General features: G+C 36.4%; 1 protein-coding gene across 9 annotated transcripts in view; it reads right to left on the reverse strand.

Annotated features, from left to right (window-relative positions):
* The window catches only part of ACAP2 (ArfGAP with coiled-coil, ankyrin repeat and PH domains 2), a 63912-nt gene that overhangs the window by 21761 nt on the left and 19468 nt on the right, over positions 1–22683 (reverse strand). For 4 of the 9 annotated variants that reach the window (XM_039556710.1, XM_039556708.1, XM_039556704.1 and 1 more), the window contains exons 3-12: positions 22403–22522; positions 21710–21763; positions 18040–18098; positions 17358–17541; positions 15088–15132; positions 13940–14035; positions 9561–9635; positions 8203–8214; positions 2869–2981; positions 690–710 (exon numbers count right to left, since the gene is read on the reverse strand). In XM_039556710.1, the coding sequence (XP_039412644.1) occupies positions 690–710; positions 2869–2981; positions 8203–8214; positions 9561–9635; positions 13940–14035; positions 15088–15132; positions 17358–17541; positions 18040–18098; positions 21710–21763; positions 22403–22501 (758 nt within the window). In that variant the 5' untranslated portion in view covers positions 22502–22522. Of the gene's footprint in view, positions 1–689; positions 711–2868; positions 2982–8202; positions 8215–9560; positions 9636–12150; positions 12351–13939; positions 14036–15087; positions 15133–17357; positions 17542–18039; positions 18099–21709; positions 21764–22402; positions 22523–22683 lie in introns of those variants that run through there. The other 5 variants (XM_039556709.1, XM_039556707.1, XM_039556705.1 and 2 more) reach the window with 4 other exon arrangements.

The following is a 22683-nucleotide window of genomic DNA, read 5'->3' on the forward strand; positions in this document are numbered from 1 at the left end:
CAAGAGAGAAGCATGGTGAAGGAGAAAACATTCTTGGGAATATTAAAGTAATTTACACTGTCTCACTTCGTAGTGCTTAAATACAGTTGTTGCTGTTTAGAAACTGAATGTTTTCCATCATTTATACCTACACAATTCAAAACAGTATTTGTTAAATAGGAAAACACACAAAATCTATAGGAAAAAAATTCCAATTTCTGAGAACTGAGAGTAATACTGAAAAGAAATATACAATTTATTTTGAATTTTACATAAAACGATGAATTGTGCTTTGTGATTCTCAGAAAGAAACAATTTTCTTCTCTAGCAGCACGTAATTAAAACAGAGTGATTAATAACGCACAACATTTAAAAGCACATCTATTCCCAATGCAGCTGATAAGAAAAAAAAAATCTCATCAACTTCAATTGGAAAAAGTCAAGACATTGATCTTGTATGCTCAGAAGTTTGAGTGCAGAAACTTGGCTTTAATTTCTTTTTAGCTAAAAACTAGCTCAATCTCTCTAAGTCTTTTAAAGGAGTTGAGCAGCAGGTATACTGGCATCCCAGGCAGAATCCTTCTGTTATTTTCTTAGACTGAGCCACTTATACATCCATTGCAAGTAATCAAAATTAAATGCAGGGTTAATGAAGAGCTTTTTGCGTGCCAAGGAAACATTGGGAAGGTATAAAAGAAGCTGGTTGGTACCTGATGTGATCTGGCTTTTTCCTGTCATGTGAAAAAATGGGGTAGGATTAAAACATAAGGGAAAGGAGGAAAAGGAATGAAAAATGCAAAATGAGCAAAATAAGAAAAGAATTAGCATGATCATTCCATCAAGTGAAATAGGCAGTGGAAAATGGCAGCAACCCCTTCTGTGCCTACAGCATAGCAAGCAATTACAAATGTATTCAGAAATAAAAATAACAAAAATACTTCTTTATTTTTATTAAAACATAGCAAAAATGGGGGGCTAGATTCAGAAATTAAAAATTGTCTTCATTATGAAGGTCTTAAATGTATATTTTATGTATGATAACAGTAGTTTAATAACAAGTAGTAATGGTTTGTGAATATGTGGAATACAAAATTTAAATGATTGATTCAATTTCAGAACTGTTTATAGATAGTATATCCAATCCTATTTTTTGCCTAAAAGCATCCAACTACTCTATCACAGTGAGATAAATTATCAAGAATCTAATATTAAAAAGGTTAAAGGTTTATTGAATGCTCCTGTGATAAACGGAAGAAAAATCTCTAAGTACATATCAATTATGTAATAAAAGTAGGCAGCTCTGACTCATTAATGAGCCATTTATCTTTGCTCTCTTAAATAAATTATTGCTTGGATATGCTTTTATTATGTATGTTCAAATCTGTAACTTTATCTGAAGGAATGTCATTGTGTACCTTGATTTAATTACAACCTCTCCTTATTTACTTGGCGTCCATTTAAATTACCAAAATACAGAAGTTAGTTTTAATTGAATCCTACTCTCTAACCACTTTAAGATGAGACACATGTACAGTATTACTAGGAATGAAGCCATGTGGAAGAAGACACTCCTGTCCTGCTCCCTCCTGTCACCTTCCTGCAGAGCAAGGCCTTCCTGCTATTCAAAAGAGGAACCCAGAGACAGGGTCAGAGTTTTGCGTTCAGTCAATCCTGCAAACCACCTTGGCAAAAAGGACCCTTTCAGCCCCTTGGGAATCCAATGAAGGACAGTCTCCTGCTCTCTTACTGCAAATTTTTCTCAGTATGTTTACACTAACATTTTACTTCACACCAGGAATGTGCTTTTGATGCACATCTCCCAGTTTTCTCCCTTCGCCATCCTTTGATACTTCACAGATTTGTCTTGGAGAACTCTGAATTCTGCTTGCATGAAACTAACCCAGAAGGTACATTACAATTACAGATGAATAATCAGGCCAAAGAACCAGACCAGAAGCAGTCCAAAGCAAAATCCTTTGTACTAGTTGCCCATGACTTGCTAATATAGATACATTCTTACTGACAGCAGTGGCCCTTGCATCAGTCTACAGATTTAATTGAAGCAATCCCAATTTCTTACATGCTTGTGGTGTGCTGATATGCTCAGGGAAGTATAGAATAATTAAGATTGTAAGGGACCACACACTCAAATGCACATTCTTTGAAACACAGCAAATAGTTTAACAGAAGCACTGCTGAAAAAATAGCAGAGCATGGACAGCAAAGAGAGCTCTATATCTCAACAAATTGCATTTAAAATTCAAGACCTGTATCCAATTGTGCTGTAAGTGCTCCAGCATATACATTTCCTTGAAAAAAGCACACACCCTTCAAAATGCAAAAGAATTCCTACTCAGGAATCAAAACATTTAAGTAGTAGAAAAATATACTGTTAAATATAGTAACATATACTGTTAAATATAGTAAACATAGTTTTCTACTGTAAATAGTAGAAAAATATATTGTTAAAGATACATGACTAACAATATATTTTGAATTCCCAAAAGGGCCATCAAAACTACTAAGGAAAAGTCACTTCACAGGACAGGAATTTTAAAGGATAACAATTACATTGCTTATCTTTCAGGAGAAATAACATGAGTCCTTGACTGTTTTTCTCTGCTTCCAATGGCTATACAACTTCCATTCTACTCTGTCTTCTAACACTTTCCTAGCACATGCTTTCACAAGAGAAAGGTTTGCGAACAACTAGGACAGAAAACAAGGAAAAATGGCTTTGAAGCGTCATCTCTGCGTTAACTAACAGTGACCCCAGTGTTCTGTCAAAACTATGGGGTCAGTGGGTTACAGAGATCATGAATGAGATCAGAATTCAGGTGAAAAAAGCAGTATTTTTATAAGCAGAAAATAGAGGTTCTGAATAATTACCTGTTCCAAGTCTTGAAGGCATTGCTGGCTCGCTTGAATAAATAACCTTCCATAACAATGCCATTGGCTGCATCTACATTGTATTCTAGTTTAGTATCATCGCTGGAGTAATCCTAGTACAAAGGAACAAGACAAGAAAAACACACTGCAGTTAAAATGAAACTTCAAATATGAGCAGTACTATTGTCAAGGAGTAAATATCTAGGAATAATGTTTTGCTTGCAACACTTATAAGCCAAACCATGACTCTCAGCCCCGATGGCTTTTTTTAAAAAAGCAATTTCAGGCAATGAGAATGCTGAAGATTTTTACTTTACCTGCAACAAGGGGAATTTCTTGTTCAGGTATTGGTGACCTCTACAGCCAAGTAGAGGACAAAAATTGTTGACAGAGCATCTGATGCTTCAACTGTCTGCTCAAATGGTCTCCCATATATTCCCAAGAAGGGGGACAGAAAAGCAGAGGAAAAGAAATAATGAAAGTTACGAGTCAAAACTGAAAAACAGTTGCAGCCTGTTGCAGACACCTGTATAAAACCAGTCGTGCTTTAGCACTTTCTTCAGCTCTGTCATGTTGACAGCTGAGCTGCATAGGAACTTAGAAGACAAGTAATCAAATAAAGATGATGCTATCAGTTAACTCTAAAGTAAAGTAATCAGGGTGCTGGCAATGACAACAAGATCTTAGCAGTATTTTTTTCTTTATGATCTTGGATAAGATTACAAAATTACAAGTAGGACAAAGGAATATACATTCCCATCAACCTAATAACAACTAAAACCAGCTAATAACAATTAATAGCAGCTTTCCAAGTTTTAGAAAGGCTGATTGCTTCACATCTTTAGCAAAGGTAGGTTAGATTAAGTAATAATACATGTGGTGATCATTGGCTTTCACATTTCATTGAGAACAGCATGGACTCTTCCCAGGGAGGTAGAGTTCAGATATTCAGTGAGTGGGAGACTAACAACTACTAGGGGTGCATGAAAAAGCACACATGGAATGACATAATTTATCACAACTTTGTCCAGAGAAGAAAATAATATACATGCTGTAATTTCATTTCATTGTTATTAAAATAGATCCTTAAAGTAAACTAGCAACATATGGCTTCTTCCCTTTAACAAGGGTGTAAGAGACATGTTACTGAAAATTAAGTTTCAGAATAAAAAACCCAAACAAGTTAAATACTGAAAAGAGAGAACACTTTGTAATATCACTCTCCTGAATCTTCAGTAGTTACTTTATGTAAATTGCAAACAACAGCTTTGTGTGAAAAGTATACCTAAAAGTCTCTGTTTTGTAGTTTATTCCTTAGAAATTTGTCTATACATAAAGGAAAAGAGGCAACAAATATTTATTACAAAAAGTAGCTTTAAAACCAACATAGTCATTAGCCCTATGTAACAGTCCAGGATGCACACAACTTTCGTGCTACACATGATGTTTACTCTTATACATGCAGATGGTTTGGTCCAATCCAAGGTTAATTACACATGATAGTGAAATGGTGACAAATATTAAAATAGGCCCTTTAAGCTCCCCAGTCAGCACAGCACAAATTCCTTAAAATTACTCACTGTTTTAAGCTGTTACTAATCTGAATAGATTAACTAATGTTGAAATGTTAAATCTAGATTTTTATTATTTAATTGACAGATGATCAATGTAAGAGTTCTGAAAGAAAATGGAACTATCATATCACTACCATATACCAATCTGAATAAACATACAAGTTACAAATGAAAGTTTCAGCAAAAGAAAATCAAATTTTTGTATTTATTATTCAGCATTTAATAACTTTGATTTTCTGCCTGCTTCCTAGATCAGAACACGCTGAACATAAAAGGCTTCAATTAAGCTCTCAAAATAAAAAGAAGAGAAAACCACTGTGCACAAACTTAGACATGCTGATGTCACATTCCCTACCTTCCCCAAAAATTGATAAATTACTCTAACTTACCAGCTCCCAAACATAATGAAACCTGCTAAAGATTTGCATCTTCCTGCCTCAGTGATGTCTGCAACTCCTTGTCTAGTTAAAGATAACATACATTCCCTCAGTCTTTTCTGTCCAAAATATGTAATCACATTTTCCTCTGGGTTTGGAGAACTGCTGCAGAAAATGCAGCTATCTTTTTCCAGTGAGTCCAGAACTATGCTTTGAAGATGTATACAAGTATGACAGAAAACCTTTTGGATCATTTATCATGCCACACTCTCAGCCCAAATTGTCTAAAATACTGACCCTTCTCATGAAGTGCATTTAGCATCATTTTTAACTACTTTCCTGATTGAATTCCACTTTTACAGAGCAGAAAAAAACACCAGAGTATAGAGAAAAATGACTACCAGCTTGAGGGGGGAGGGAGTAAGGCTTCCATGTGCTTTACCCATAAAACTTCATTGATAAAGTTGCAGTCAAGAAAAAGATGGCCAAACAATCAGAAAAAAAATATGCTCCATTTCAATTACATAGATAAAAGTAGAAAAAGAAACTAAATAAGCTGTGTTCTGATCTTATAGTCTCTACTGTTTTATAATTAAAAAATAGGAGCAAAGCAGTCACATTATAGTTTATTTTTATCTTAGTGCATGGAAAAGTTCAGTGAATCATGAAAAATAATCAGGGGTGGAGAGAAATCCACCCATATCTTTCCAGTGTCCTGCATAAGAGAATCACACGTTAATAAACTCAGTCACAGTATGTGATTCGGAATTTTGTATTCTGCCAGCAGGCACACAACTGGTAAAGATTTCATTTTAAACATAATTAAACTAATTAGGTGTCAGTTAGGACTAAAGTACATTTCACCTAACCAGAACTAAGAAAATTTAGCCAGTATTATGTAATTTTCACTGAAGCGCTACATCGCACATTTCATTTGGATTTGAAAGAAGAAACATCTATGGCTTCTACTCTGACACTCATTTTTCACGGTTGGCTGCTACTGGAAGAGAAACATGTAGAAATGGGTTATATAAGTGAAGCACACAGCATGCTTTCATGCCTTTTTTTTCCCCTTTTTCTTTAAATGTCCATGAGGTACAGCAAACCAGCTGGCAATGGAGAAACAACTTTCATCTCCAGAAATAATACTAATCTGGTGTGTCACAGAACACTTAATATTCTTGACAGTGTTTCAGTGAATGCATTTTCATATGAATGTATCAATTCATCACACATACTTGATTTATTTCAGAGCTTGCAAGTTTTTTGTTTCTCTACGTATAATTTTCTTGTTACCAAAACAAAACCCCCCATAATTTTCAGCAGCAGAGCTTTTGAATTACTTTCAAAATTGCTATCAGGCCATGAAAGCTATTCAAACCATTTTACCAGTAAATCTTAGGAACTGTATTTTAACAGTGAATGTGTAACCCAAATGATTTTTTACTTCAGAGAAGTAGCATTTTTCAAGTTTTTTGTTTTAAAAGCAGCACACGGGAGAGCATAACTACTAAAGAAAGACTAACCTGAAAAGTTAGGCCAGCATACACTAAACCAGAGACACTAATTGTGCAAACCCCCCACTTAGAAAGTTGCTTCAATTCCCTTCCCATTGGCAAGAGATGTTTCACATGCTTAAGCTGAAAAGTCCCTTGAGGAAATGCTTAAAACACCAGACACCACAAGTGACAAGGTTTACAGTCCAGGACAGAGTGAGAGAATGCGAGAGTGTCATCGAGCAAACAAGTCACTTGAAATACAAGCATATCTTTAGTTTTGGAGATGGGAATTATTCTGCACAACTTCTCAATGGCAGCTCTGGTTTACACCTGCTTTGTGACTGTGGTAGCATCTGGCTTCCTATCACCTTGTTTACTCAAGATGTTAAAAATTTTCAAATCATTCTCACTCCAGCTTCAGAAGAAGATTTTACTGTAATGAAAAAGGGATTTGAATACAACAAAAACTATCTGAAGTTCAATGCAAATACTTTTCCTGTATCATCTCCCTCATTTTAGAACATAATATTAGCTCTGACACAAAACCAAAAAGCCATGAAGCTGCTCACAGGTGCAACTAATTTTTCAAGAATTTCTTAATTCACCGTGTTGCTACAGCAGTGGGCTGCAAACAGCTCAGAAAACATGAGTCATGTCTGATGTATTGACACTGTGACACCACTCTTTTAATATGAATCTTTCCCTATAAAAATATATTGCAAAAATTTCCCAGAATGATCACGAAATTTCTAGATTAATTCATAGTATGTGTTGCTCCAGTTTAATACAGAAAAATTAATTTCTTACACTGAAAAAAAACCCCAAAAACTTTCCTGCATATTTTCTGAGTAAATAGACTACAAAACTTAAAAGTAATTTAAAAAAGTAAATCAGATATCAACTCTGTTAAAAAAGAAATCACACTGTATTGGTGACCAAGCCCTTCCATGACACTTTTAATAGCCTCTCCATCAACAGCCTAATTAAGTAGGACAATGATTATACAGAAAAGTGAGATGGGTTATTTAATTAGTGCAACTATTCTGCATGCATATGCACATATATGCAAACACAGGTAGTGGGTGGGTAGGTGTGTGCACGTATGCACTTACCTATACATTTCAGAAAAGGAACTGTTCTTTATCCACACAATGAAGGAAAGGCATCATTCTGAAGCATTGGATTAAAACTTCAGTATATTAAATGCATATATACCTCATGGAATATTCAACACAGTAAGCTTCAGAAGCTTCAGTTGTTATAAAACATGGAAGGATTTGGCATTGGAAGATTTGGGAACATATGCCTAAGAGGCAACACAGTGGAAAGCAACATGACAAGACATGTGAAGAGAACAGGGAATAAAGCTGCCATCCGGGACAGGATGACCAGATGACAAGTAATGATAAAAAGAACAAGATCCAAAGTCTAAGGCAGTTCTGAAATCCTGATGAGCTGAAAGCTAACTTGGTGTGCAGGTTGGGAAAAGCAAGTAGGAGGAGACAAAAACAGACAACATGATTTGAATAAGAAACTAAGAAAATGATTGGACAAGCTGTAAGAGGAATCTCCAATAAAGCATAGTCTAGGCATTAACAGCACAAAAATGCGACAGTGACTTCACTGATAAGGACAGGAGACAACATTTACAACTCAAAACACAGAACTTAAGAGGACAACATACAGTACATTCTGACTGCCCTGATTATATTCTAGAGACAGCATTAAATTGTCAATTAAAGTAAGCAACAATAAAAGTAACATCATTGTGATCGTCACTGCTACTAGAAACCAAGAACATTTACATTACACACAGATATGGCTCATCAAGTTTTGTGAAGCTTAAAGTTTCAGTAATAATTGAAACTAGTAGAAGTAGTTTACCTGTAAAGCAGCCTTAAGCAGCATTTGAAGAAAAAACAAAGACTGTAAACACCATTGGCAACAGCAATAACCATAATTCATGGTAACAAGTTATTATTTCTATGGCCAGTTAAAAGATAATTGCTCATAACTTACATCCTTCACCAAGCACCACTGTTCTCTTAACAGTAAACCTCTCAACTACTGTCCATTCCTGAAACTAGGCCTTTAAACCCAAAAACCTTAAAATTTGACCTTCAACGTTAATTCTCAAGTTCCATCTTTCCCACTTCCCCGCTTTCTTCCCCTTCCTTGCCTGTAGTTATCTCCTGACTCCAAGCACAGCACGTCAGCTCTGCCCTCATCATCACATCTGCTCAATTTCACAGCAAACCCAATGCTTCTCACCAACTCCTAAAGGGATGATAGGATGCACCAATAAAAATGTTTTCAGCAATGAAAAGTGTTATCTTTTCCCATTAGTATAATATTGGCTCCTACTAAGGCTACCCAACTTAAAATCTCAGCATGTTTTCATTCTTGAATTTAGTTACCAGATTTCATTTACATTGGGTGGGTTTTTTAATTTATGCCACCTGAACAGATACAAAATGTATTTGAATGAGAGTAAGAAGTGTAGCATTACCTTTAAACTGGTATCTAATCCCTTTCAAAAGTGCCTGCAGTATTAGCTCACTACCAGAGAGTTCATTGGAAATATTTTTAACTTCTAGCATTATACCTGCAAAACCAATACTGATCTAGAGCTTCTGAAACATCCAAACAACAGAAGTCATTCCCCAACATGAATTGCCTAAATATTTCTCAAGTAAAAAGAATTATTGCACCAATCTTCCCAAAACAGCAACTAAATGTTCTCAATTTCATCTGTGCACAGTTGAACCAGTACATTAGACACTCTTTACAAAAGTTTACTTTTGCTCTTCATATGCAACAGCAGCTGCCACACAAGCTCCAAGTGTTGCACATGGATTTGGCACAGTCCAAATCCTATGGCTGTAGGGCTGTGCAGCACATACACCTCTTGTACAAAACACACAGCAGAGAAACACAGAAACCTGTACAATTTATTGAATCCAATATGTAATAGGAACTAAGAGTTCTACTGAAATGCTAGAATCCCAGCATTCAAATAAGTTCTACTGTTCTATTTATGTTTCAGTAAAATCTAAGCATAATATTTTGTTCAGTAATACAAAATTAATATCTGCAATCCAACTCAACACCTAATGACGTGTCAGTCTGTCTCCCTGCACTAAAAATACCATCCCTTGTAGTTCTGATGCAGAGATGCTGGGCAGAGATGCTACAGATAAAAAAATGTGTGTGCAGCCTGCCTTTCACATTCTGTCAAGTACCTTTTGTTGAATAGTGGAGTGCTTTAGCTCCATATCTCTCTTCTCCTTTGCAGCATCTACAGCCAACTGATCCAGCTGTAAAGAGAAAGAGAAAATTGGATCTTTAGATTATCATGAGAAATTTGGCTCAGTAGATTTCATAATGCTGACAAAAAAAAGGAACACATTATGTCTAGACATTGCAAGACTTTTATTTTATTTGCATAGTATAATTACTTCTTTGTCACAAATTGTTTACCTTGAATAACCACTGAAGCCTCGTTTAACGAACTGCTCTGCCACCCTGAATTAACCTCTACAAAGGTGTACATTTCTTGTAAGCATTAGAAGAACTGTTTCAAAGAACAGCATGGTGCCAAGCATATGCGACTCTGTACCGCATTGGTGCTCAGTCTCCCAAGAGGATGACTCATGCTTTAGCTGCTCTTGCTGGCCTATGCAGCAGCACTGGCAGGAGCAGCAAAAACTAGAAGGAGCAAATGCTACAGATTACTCCCCCCATAAAGTGGGAGAACTGTCTCAACCAGGATTTTGTGTTGATAGCTTTGATCAGATGACCAGCAGTACTCGAGCAAGATTACTTGAAATCTTAGGGAGAGACATTCAAACCAATTTTGGAAATAAAAACATGGTTCTGAAAATAACAGAGGTTGTCACAGAGAATATTTAAGTTAACTTACTTACAGAGTCTGTGATAATAAAAAAGACACAACCCAAAAACTTGCTACAAACATGTCTCTAGCACTACCACATAAACTTCTTCTTCTTACAATCACAAAAAAAAAAAAAAAAGAAAAAAAAGGAGGAGGAAATTTCTATGGTTGGTTGGTTGCTTTGGGGTTTTGTTGTTGTTTTTGTTTTATAGTTTTGGTTCTTTAGGTTTTGTTGTTTGTTTTATACAGGCCTTCATGTTTAAATAAGAAACGCAGAAGAGAAGCAGATGTTGCCTGAAATACCAGTTGGTTTGGTACTTATGTGCCAGGCCATGGAACCCGATGAACCCCTCCATTCTGCAGCCTGTAACACAAGCCTGCCATCAACCCAGCCCCAGCATCTCAGTGAGCAGCGATGCAGACGCAGCACCGAGCACAGGGCTCAGCCTGCAGCTCTCAGTCTGTGGGACAGAGCTGTCTCTGCTCCAGGCCCACAACAAGAACACCACGAGCAGTGTGCAGCAGCACCAGCTCCCAGCTGGGTCACTCACTTGGCCGACAGCAGAGATGACTAACAGATCCTCTGATCCTCACACAAATAGGATCCCCTCCACCCACTCTCAGAACCACAAGTGACAGGCCCTGCCAACTCTGGCCATTTCCCCGGTCTTTTACTTCCCCTGCTTGACATGATATAAATGAGAAAAAAGGGACAATAACAGGCTCTTACACCCTTGTGCTAGACAGTCTCCAACAATTATGGAGCCATCAGAAAGCTGAAACATCTGGATTCAATTCCATACTCTGTTACTTTTTTAAACTCTTCTCTTCCTGTCTTCCCCTCTGGCTCAAAAAACCATATCAGCACTTTCATACCTTTACAGGTATTTGTGAACATGAACATACTGAAGTGACCAGATGCCACATTTATGTAGCTATAGGACTTAAAAATGACACAAGAGCCTCTAAATGGGCTCAAAGACTTTTTTTGCACCAAGAATCCTTGGGAAACCCTTTCTTTTGTGATAAAGACGAGAACTGGGTCAAGTGCTGTTCAAAGCTTCATAGGAATCAAGTTCCTTGCTAAAATTTCAGATTCAGGAAACTGCGCGTGGCCCCCAAGAAATTCTTCCTTCTACCCCATTAGATGAAACAGAAGGCAGTCACTCAGGGTAGGGCAATTACTTCTAATTTATCTTGAATACAAGTGTTTGAGGGTACATTTACCACAGCCAAAACAAAGTTCTTAACAGCAGCTCATTCCATCAGTTACTTTTTTTACTATGAAGACAGCATTGCACCATTCCTGTCTGCAAGCTCAAACCAGTTTCTTCCTTTTCACTCAGGTGAGCAGCACGTCAATTTCTTAAAAGAGACCAGCAGCATACAACTATCAACACATGTAGCAAATCACAACTAAACTATCAAACTCCCAGTCATTATAGCATTACTGGATAATTTTCAGAACATTAGGTTTTTCATACTACTGCATTCACTGGTAAATGTATTTTTATAAACATAATGCTCTAACTGAGGAGGATTCTATTCTGAGGAGAATTAAGTCAGACTAAAATATTTAGCTTTTTGAATAGTCATCTCAATGAAAATGTAAATGTTTTCTTTTTAAGCTAATAACATATTTCATATGAAAAGTACCAAATACCATAGTTTCCACGCAAAAGCTCGTATCATGTTTGCACACTAAAGATTCCCCTTCAGTGATCTGATTCCCAAGGGATCCTACCCTGACCTGAAGTATACAGAAAGCAAAATTGCTTAATCCTATTCCATCACAGTAAAACAGTTATTTTGAAAATACAAATAAAAATAATTCAAAATTATAGCTATATTATTTAAGATCAATTTTTTTACTTCAGATGCTGTTAACCCTTGTAATTAAGATCATACATAAAATTTACCTAGGAATGAAAACTCACCAACAGAAGGAATCTAACAGCATTTTCACAAAAATCCAGCAAATCCTTGTTATGTCACAACATACTTTGCTAAAGGCAGAAGCTTCAACCAGTACAAGCTGCAAAGCCATCAACTGTTAAAACTTTCAACAATTATTTACAAATCTTCTTCGGTCATGAAAAATATCCATTACTTAAATGCCAAGGTCAGCTACAAAAGAACAATTCCGCAAGTTGTACAACTTTAGGGTCTTCATTCTATCCTTGCTCCATCTGCGATATATTTAAAACATTCTTAGCTATGGATTTTCTAAATTTAACTCCTTCAGTTGCTATGATACCAGCACCAAAATGAATGCTACACAGTGCTCCTCACCAGATCAAGCAAAAGCATGACCAGACATTCAAAAATAACCTTGTGTTTTCTTGCTTGACTCATGTCAATGAAATGGAAACATTGAAGCCTGGCTGACAGCATAACTATCAACTCCATAGTTTTTGTCTCCTTTCCCTGTCCCCTCTTCCACAGAAGTACAGGACACACACATTATACTACCAGACACTACAGTTCAACAGTTACAACCCAGACCGGAAGGGTGTGAAAGAATAAAGGGCACTACTATGGAAGAGCAACATCCACCTGAACTGTTCAAGTCTCCCTATTACACCAAGACCTGACATGTTTCTACACGTAATTAAGACCCACAGTAACCCAACTGGGGCCTAGTCTAGCAGAAAAATAACTATTCAGCCATTGGATTGTTGGAGTTATTTTCTACAGTTCCCAATCTGCTTCACTGCACAGATGCAGAAGGAGGTTGAGGGGCACAGATGACAACAGCGTGGTGGCAGGAATAACCAGCTCAGAACAATTTCATCTCTTAGACATTCAATGACATCTACTCAAGATGAATGTAGAAGTTTGCTGTCATTTATTTGCTTTTTTTACCTGGACAGACACTTAAAAATTTGGTTGGCTGCTTTGTGGATTTGTTTGGGAAGTGGCAATAGAGGGGTCTGTATCAGAGCACTTGTTGCAAGTCCTCAGATAGAGGCAAATAAGAAGTGCTCATATAACTTGCACTGAAGAACAAGTCAAGACATTGCTGAGTCTTCTTCCTGCACCACAGACAGATCTTCATTTGAATATTGTATGTTCTAATCTATTTCCATAACCATTTTCAGTGTCTCCTGTGTGCAGCTCGCAGTAGTCCATCTAAGTTTTTCATGAGTCCCTCACTGAAAACCCAGAAACGAAAATTGTGCGTTCTTAAACAACAAAACTGGGCAAGAAGGAGTCCATGTAGGAACTCAATTTTGCACTATTTATTAAAATCATACTTCTGTTTTATGGTCTAATTTGCTAACATCAAAGTTATATTTGCAAACACCAAAGTTTAATTATGCAGACTGCATAATTTATACAGTAAATAAAGCGTATGAGTAGATGGAAAACCAGCCTAATTTATTTTTTATTATTAGATATACTTATAAACTTGGGTCATATACAAAAATTTTGAAATCCACATAATCCTGTGTCCTGAATATCACAATGTACCTCACAGAGCAGTACACGGCTATGCTAAAGTATGTAAATCCTAAAGGTAGTATTAACTTTAGTAAACAAACAACTTTCAGTTTGCAACTATTTTCATCCCTCTCATTACAGTATATTCTTTATGCTTTGCCTTTATCATACTACAATTCCCTTTTTGTTGAATAAATCTATGAAGTACCTGATATGTAGGCATATATCAAGATTTCCTCCATTTCAGCGTATAGTTATGAATTTAAAAAAAAAAATTCTTACCTGTGCACCAAGATCTTTCATGTAGGGCTCAAGTTCACTAAACAGATCATAGCCTTGATGGAAAAAAGCCAGATGTGCATACATAAACGATAACATCTAGAAGGAACAAAGTAAATATTTATTCTCCTGAAAGTTATATCACATATCACGTAAATATGTCACTTAATTCACATAAACCACCTACAATTTCAGGTTTAATTTCTCCTCTCGTGTCCTGACAGTTTTACATCAATACCTCATAGAGCTTCCAATGTTGTAAAATAAACATGCAAGGTAAAGGAAGCAAAGAACCAAGCCAAAAATCTCAGAAATCAGTTGATAGGATTAACCCCATGAGCAAAACAAAAGAAATCTACTTAATGGGCAGAAAACTACCTCTAATTAATGTCACCTGAAATTTTTGTTATCTCCTGTTTAACTGGGACATGTAAGCTAGAGAAGGCTACAAAATATTTTACTGATGATCCAAACCCATAACCTTTATAAACATAGCTGAGAAGACTGTCTAGCCTTAAAATAGAAAACAACTTCGGTGCAGAGCAGAATAGCAAGCAGTTATAAATCAGCCCAACTGAAGTTTCTACTTCTTAAAGAATTAAGAAAATTATGGGAGAGCAACTTCAGACATTTGAAAGCACTATTTAATTTGTCACCCTCTACCTCGATAAACTTTTAACAGAGATAATGTGAAGTAGAAAAGGGAATACAATGTGAAGAAAATTGGCATGCAAATATAGCTTTATATTAATTTAGCAGATATACTATTCATATTAAAATTTGCCCTCTTAGAAATAGCAGAATTCATCTTAGAAGTAAGTAGCACTTACTGTTTACAAAGTAATAAACCAGACCTAAACAGCAGAATACTTGGCAGAGTTTGATTTTTAACCATGAAACATATACCAAAGGATCAACAGTAGTGAAAACATGTAAGTGTTCAAATCTGAACCAAAAGGATAGTCAAAAACAGTTAAATATGTATGTCCAGTTACAGTAAAGGCCAAACCGACAGTCACCAAATTGCCAAATGTACTGATAACAGTTTGATTAATAAAAGAACTACATTTTTAACATACTGCTTTGTGGCCATATTTTTAATTTCAGATGGCTTAAAATACTTGATATATAGAGGATAAAGTATATCTTACCGATTTTAAGATTTCTGCTCTCCTTTTAGATTGAAGAACATTGATCTAAGAAAAAAGAACAAACAAGCAATTCCTTTTATTCTAAACTTCCTATTTTATTTGCAATTTTTCCCCCAGTAATCCCCAAATATCCAAGCTAAAAACATTGGAAGAAGATAGCTCAATATCAGACTTCCCAAAGTACTTTTAAAAGAAGATGCATTCTAGTTCTGTCATGATATCAAAGTGATGCAATCGGACAACACTTGCAAAGCTTCAGCTTCATGGTGATAGTCACAATTTTCTCACATCAGAAAGGAAAATACAAGACACCTCATGCTAGCTAGAATGAATATAATACACCTTGCAAGCAAGGAAAATTGGTACCCGTTATCAAGAGACTGAATTCAAGATGTTTCAAACCATGTGAGCTAAGCCAGCCCACCAACTCCTTACAGAAGCTGCACTCAGCAGCGCTGCTCTCCGCTGCCAGGGCAGAGGGAAGGATGGGGGCAGGGTTACTTTTCCCCTCAGACTCACAGTATTTAAGTGTCCCAAAAGTAGCTCCAGGCAAGCAAGAACACAATTAATTTCAGTAAGTAACTTTCCATGTGCACACGTGAAGTCACTGACTAATGGTGTTGCCCTAGAACTTGAGGAATTTCACATTATATAGAAAAAAACCCTGATTTTTCACAGTCACCTGGTTCCCCTATCTTTTTTGTTCCCTAATCTTTAAAGGTTGCCATCCAGAACTACAGATTTTACTTTAAAAGACCCACTTAGCAGAAACAGGCATGATTTTGTAATTTAACACCTCTATGTCAGTTCAGAATTTCAGCAAAAGAAATAAACTTGCTGAAGCTATAATCAAAACCAGATTGTACTTCTATACTTAAGTGGTCATTATTTTGGAAAACCTTCTGTAGCAAAAATAATTAAGATTTGTTTTTATAGCATAAACCCTCAGCCTGTGAGGCAAAGAAAAATAAAAATAAAAGGAAAGCAAAGGTTTTGAGTTACAGTTTAAAGCCACTCTATCTACAAGGAGACCATAGCTGTGAAGCCATTTTCCCAAAAGAATCACGCACGTAGAAAGAATTCCTAAAGCTGAATTCATTTTTGTCCATGTTAAGAGATGCTGAAACTCTTCCCTGAATGCATCTTTATCCCAGGAACTGCTCATACTTTGAGCATACAAATTCTAGGAGGCAAACAACCTGCAGTTCAGTGTGCACACAAGGAACTGACCTACTACAGTGGTGACTGCCAGCTTCCCCCACACCATTCAGTGTTACTACGAATAGTCCTGTGGGGCATAATTCACATGACTTTTTGAATGCAAAAATGACCTTAGTGTTCAAAAAGCAGGAGCTCAGAGTTGACCACTGACCACCATGCCTGTGAACATGCCCCGGCTGATAGGCTCCACTTCATTTTACAGCTCATAGTGCAATTTACAGAAAAGTCAGTTAAGTTTTAAATAACTGACCAAACTGTCACAAATCAAGATGATAATGTCTAATATAAAACCAGCTTAACTGTAAAGAGCTGTTCTGTGTTTGATCACAGGAGAAGCTCAGACCCATTTGGGAGCCCCCAACCTCTCATACCATCTGAGGTGCAATAATGCTGTTTTGCTGTAGTTGAGGGCAAGTATGAAGCAGATGAATTTTAACTATCAAGAGAACATTTATTACTGTATTACAGGATTCAAAGTAGTATGACAAAGAACACCTCTCAACACCCTGTGGGAGATCTTCACAAAAAAGGTAAAGGACAGTTAAGTTCTTGACTCCCCTTACAGCACAATGCCAAACTCCGAGGCATCTAGACAAGCGGGATACAACCCAAACCATGCAGCTGAAATTGCAGTAGTACCCAACACCCTAGATCAGAATTATTCAGGTAATTTGTATTTCCTAGGCTAGGTTACAGTTTTTACTCTAAATATATAAGAAATTGCAGCATATCCAACTCAAGAAACATTTAGGTAAGTATCAGGCAAATACTGGTTTTTCTTCAAAATTAATGTTCAACTTGAAAATTAAACTGTGTCATTGCAGCAAGGGCACTAAATACCAGAGCATTAAAGCAATAAGAATGCATCAATTAATTTTACTCAGTTTTTATTAAAGAAGAAATTACTTGCAGATAAAGTTCTTGATTTTTCCATGAATCTTCACAGCTTCCAATAAGCTTACAAAAAGAATTCCTACAGTTGTAAAGCACGTGTCTCTGACTACATGTAACAAAAGGTTGTGAAAAGTAACTTTTATTGCTGCCCTTACCTGAAGAACATAATCCAGAGCTATGTGTCGAAAACACTTCCGTGTTGCAGTCAAAATATTGGTTGCTTCCTCTACCTCGTGTTGCTTATTTCTTTGAACTTGGGCATTTTTCACCAGAGCATTTTCTTTCTCTTCACTCACTTTTTCAAACTGTTTCTTTGCATCTTTAAATTTCCTAATATCTCTATGGAAAAAGGAAATATGGATAACAAATGAATTCAGAGCATGAAAAAGTATTTAAAGCTACACCAGTCAGACCAAGCTCATGACTGCTATAGCTGGCTTCTTTTTCATATTTTATATTGTCCAATACATACTTGGGTCAAATGGATATCCACAAATTATCACAGAAGCTTCTTGTCCTTCTTTTCCAACGAAAGGGCAAAATTGAAATGTAACTGAACACATGCTTACTGGGGAAAAGCTTTTGTCCCTCAAGCTTAAACAACTACAACATGCAATTGGATCAGTAACTTATCCTATTGCAACATTTCTGTAGCTGGATCTAAAACCTCCGTGATTTGGGGTGATTTTTGACAAAACCTTCCAAATTTTGACAAACACACTTCTCAATTTATGAGTGGCTATTTACAGGAAGGATGTTTCACCAACCCATTCAAATCAGATGTTTTAAATTCCATTTTATGCATAATTTTCCCATTACAACTGCAAATTAACTTACTCTTTAACGAAAGTCTGAAGCTGTGTTTTAATTGATCTTTGGATTTGGTCAAACAGAATCTGAAAGAAAAGCATTATTATGTAGGTCAGTAACTTAGAGGTACTCACACCTTCTGATTTCAGAAATACAAATGGCAATTACACAGAATTAAATAAGAATTATTATTAAACCACTGTGTCTCTAATATCAAAATATAAAACCCTTCACAGTAGTTCTGAAATAAATAAAAGATAAGGAAGAAAATAAGGAAAATAACACAAACCAAACATCTTTTGCTGTTCTTTTCCTAAAGACTGTGGTTATAAAGAGAGATAAGAGCTCCTGGCATCTTATTCTCTCATCCTGATGATATGAGACATGCCTAGTTTCATAGAAGAAATTTATTTATGTTAATTGTACAGTAATATTCCCAAAGAAACAACTTTGAATGTTAAGGAACATTTTTTTTTGTTTCTTAGACTTTCACAATTTATCAACAAGTAAAAGACAAATGAAACCATAGAAAGAACACGCTCTTAACTTCTGGCAAAAAACCCAAACCCATGGATTGAAATTATTGCTGAAAATGTAACATACATGAGTATCTAGTACCAGCTCCTTTACATACTATGTTTGTAAAAAACCACCCACTGTTGGACTACTAAAAGGAAGGGTTGATTCTTCAAGAATAAGTAATCTAAGCAATGCTTCCAAAATTTCTTATGATTTGGGGAGGCTGAGGGCTGGTGGGCACAAAATATAATCAACTCATTCGAATTGTAAAGTTTAAGATATCTGTTAATTCTTTAAGGCCAAATCACACCTGGATGTGAGACAATTTGTATTTTCTCTTATGACCCAAAAAATTCTAACTGGAAAATGAAAACACACATTCCTTCAGCTTCACATCTGCCCTCTGAGCTTTAGGATGGAATGGAACAGGTCAATGGCTACTGGACAAATCCTTTTGTCACTTCTCACTGTGCAGACAACAAATGTTGCCCCAATTCCCAACCCTTCTACACCTCCCATTCTGCATAACAAAAATACACAAGGCACCATCACAAAAATGAAGATGTGAAAGAACAAAAGAAAGTTGTAGCTGGCCCAGTTGAACAGAATCTCTCACAAAAAGTAAAGATTTTGAAGCATTAAATAATTTTATTGAAAAAGCAAGTCAAAAACTCAAAGTTTAAGGCCTAAAGTGTTTTCTTTAAATGTTCTCAGTCTTAGATTCTTTATTAAGATTTGGAAATGAGAAGCTATGTAATGCCATGTACCGACAGCTAAACCTTTACCAGTTCATCTCTCTTTTCTAGAGACACTGAAGGAAATCATGACTGAGTTTAAGTCACTCATTAACAGTGGTACTGCACCTTGCATCCAGTCTCCATGCTTGGAGGTCTTCAAGACCAAATAAGATAAACCCTAAGGAACCTGCTCCAACCTCAGATCTGACCCTGATTTAGGCAGGCAGTCAAACCACTCACAACTCCTGAGGCCCCTACCAACCAGAATTGTCCTGTATCTACCAGTAACACATGGAAGATCCTGTTTGAATTCCCACTTTGGGAAACCAGAAAAGCAGACAACTAGAATAAAGAACTTCTTGACAAACTGGAAGTCATGCTGGGACTACTCCCACTGCTGACATTTAAGCTTGCCAGCGCCTGGGGAATGCACCAGTCAAGATCAATACCAAAAGATAAAACCAGATGGGAACTCAAATGATTAGAGGACTCCCAGAAATATGAGCCTTGCATTCTGCTTACAGTAACGAAGAGAAAAAAATGTGCTGGGCAGAAAAATACATACACATAATTTCCCCATAAAGAACAGAAAGAAGTGTCCAGACCCCGATCTGATCATATTTACAGCCTTGTCAACACATTACCTTTCATACACTCAAAGTCTAAGAAAGCTGCTCTTTGCCATAAGCTGTCACAGCTACTCCCCCACTGCTGAATCAGTGAAGATGCTGCATTAGTCTGGTCCCTGGCCTTATTTGTAGCAAAGCCTCACATGAAAAAACTGACAGTCATCCAGAACTCAATGGGAGCATCTCCTACCCCTTCCATCCTTTCTTTCCTCTTTCTTCCTCTAGCTTCTTCTCCCTCCTGATGGCTCTGTCAACTTGGTCAGCAACAGACCTTTCACTCTGAGCCAGGAAGCCCTGTTGAACTAAGCAGATTCACAAAAAGCAATGCAGGACCACAACAAGTCTGGCAAAGCAATTGTGCCTCACTACTGATGTTTGTGCCTCTTGTAAAAGCCACTTCATTCTCACTCTGCCTGAGCACAGCAAGAGCATGGATGGGGAAAAAAAAGCAGGACAGAACTCAGATCCTACTTAGATCTGAAAAGAAATCTTTTTTAATATGGTTTGTTCTTTGCTTTCTGCCTTCAAATTGCCCAAAAGGGAGAGTTGTGCTGTGCCAAATTTTACCAAAGCTGTGCAAGCCATGATCACATAAAGTAACAGCACCAACAATATAGGACCTATGTCAGAGGTGTCCAAAAGAGCAAACCATAGATAAAAGACATGATTAATAGGGTAACCAGCAGCAAGTTGTGTGATGAAGAGTGTCAAACAGGGACAGCCTGGGTTCATCTGCCCCATCTAATCTGCGGAAATTGCTGACATGAAAGTAATACTTGCTCCCACTCCTGCTGCTTTGAACCTTTGCACTCCCTTCTCTCTAAAACGCAATAGCCACAGTTCACTTACTCCCTTCTCTACAGCTTTCATTAGATCAGGTGCAGATATGTACACTTTGTATAATGGAAAGAAAATCAAACACAATGCTGTCAACCTGCTTTGCTTCCTTTCTAAAAGCATGCATTTAAAAAAACCCAGCCTAACCAGACACTTTTAGAAAGCTAAGTTAATGCTAACAAACTTGTGTTGCATTCTCTGTACCTTGTCAAATTTAAAGCTCCTAGTGGATGAAAAACCCACATTTTAAGTGTCCTGCATATTTTCAGCACTTTGGAGACACTTCAGCCGGTTTCCAGAAATTTACTGGGAAATTAACGAAGAGCAGTTGGGCCAATGGAAGAGGAAGAAAACAGAAGAACAAACACATCCTTTTGGCTTTCAGAATACAAGACTAAACTCTTTAGAGGAAAAAAAACCAATTCGTTTTCAACACAGGGAAAACTGAAGTTTCTGATTAACTCTGACACGCTAAAAATGACTATTAGTCTTAAATCCTAGCATTTTCTCCTTTCTCCACACTTGTCTAAATCTGCTATACTTCTAAAAAGAAAACTATATGCAAATCAGAGGTATTTCACTTTGTGTATTATAAAGGATAGGGGAAAAAAGTAGCAATTGTGGAAAAGGCAATCATTATTTCAGACCAGCAAAGGTATAAGCTCATAGTCTGTAACTGTTACCATCAGTTTGATTCAAAAAGATGGAACTATTCAGTATTTACCATCTTAGAGCACCAAAGCTTACAAATTCCAAATGAAAAATAAACCAAGATAGAAATCTATAGAAAAGGGGATATTCATAAATACTTTGTAAACAAAACATCCATAAAGTATTTATAAGTATAAAACCAGAGTTATTGAACACCATTTAAACCATTACTTTGCAAACACTATCAACAAGAAAAGCTTTACCATTAATCTACTATGAAATGTAACTAGAGGTGAGCGATCTATTTCAGCTAGAAATACTCACATTATGATAATTGATCATTTCCTGTAAGGTGTCAGAGAACTTTGTCAAACTGGTCTGTAAAGAGAAAATAAAAGTGGTTTAAGTTAAGCCCAACTAAACACACAGCACAAAAGCAACATTTCAGAGGTTTACAGCTTTTCAGTAAAGAACTTAGAAATTCATTTTCTTTATAGCATGATTATGAGACTAAAACCATAATGCTAGAAGGATAACATGGCTGTAATACCAAATAAATCTATTAAAGATACAAGCAACAAAAATGTTTTTACCTACTTGTATAAAAAGTACCAAACTGAGGGAAAGCAGGAAAAACTAAAAATTAACTAAAGATCTGGAAAGCTCACATAATCTAAAACATTAACTTACAATATTTAATATGACACTACTTAATATTTTTCATGTTTAATACTCGTACCCAAAAAACCTGGTTAACATTGTAATCACCAGCACACACACTAATCTAATACATATTTTCTGAAATTTGGGAGAGCCCTGTCACTGCTGAAACTAAACAGCACAGACACCTGCAGTGAACCACAGCTGAAAAAACCTCACACTTAAAGAGATACCACAGAAAAAGGAGTTAAAAGGCAAATAATACTATAAACTTCAACTAATTCTCTTGCCAACCGTTACATTTTACCCTTTTTATGCTGTGTTTCTCTCCCTCCACTTTCACCTCAAAGAACTTACCTCAACCAATGTATCTTTACAGGAATATTGTGCAAGGTCTCGAATTCCATTCATGAACTGCTTGTTGGCTGTACAAAATGCTTTTCCAGTATCAATCATTGCAATACAAAGCTTCACCAGCTAAAATGAGTATGAAAAAAGAGAGAAAGTGGAAGGCTTATTTTTGTTTGGTTTTTACACCATCATATAAACATGAATACACGGAGCTTAGTTAAGGCTATGAAATAAAGATTTCAAAAGTTAAATTCTCAGCCTCAGATTCTATGAAAAGCTTTCTACTG

The sequence above is a fragment of the Corvus cornix genome, chromosome 9, assembly GCF_000738735.6.
Source record: "Corvus cornix cornix isolate S_Up_H32 chromosome 9, ASM73873v5, whole genome shotgun sequence".
Taxonomy (NCBI): Eukaryota; Metazoa; Chordata; class Aves; order Passeriformes; family Corvidae; genus Corvus; species Corvus cornix.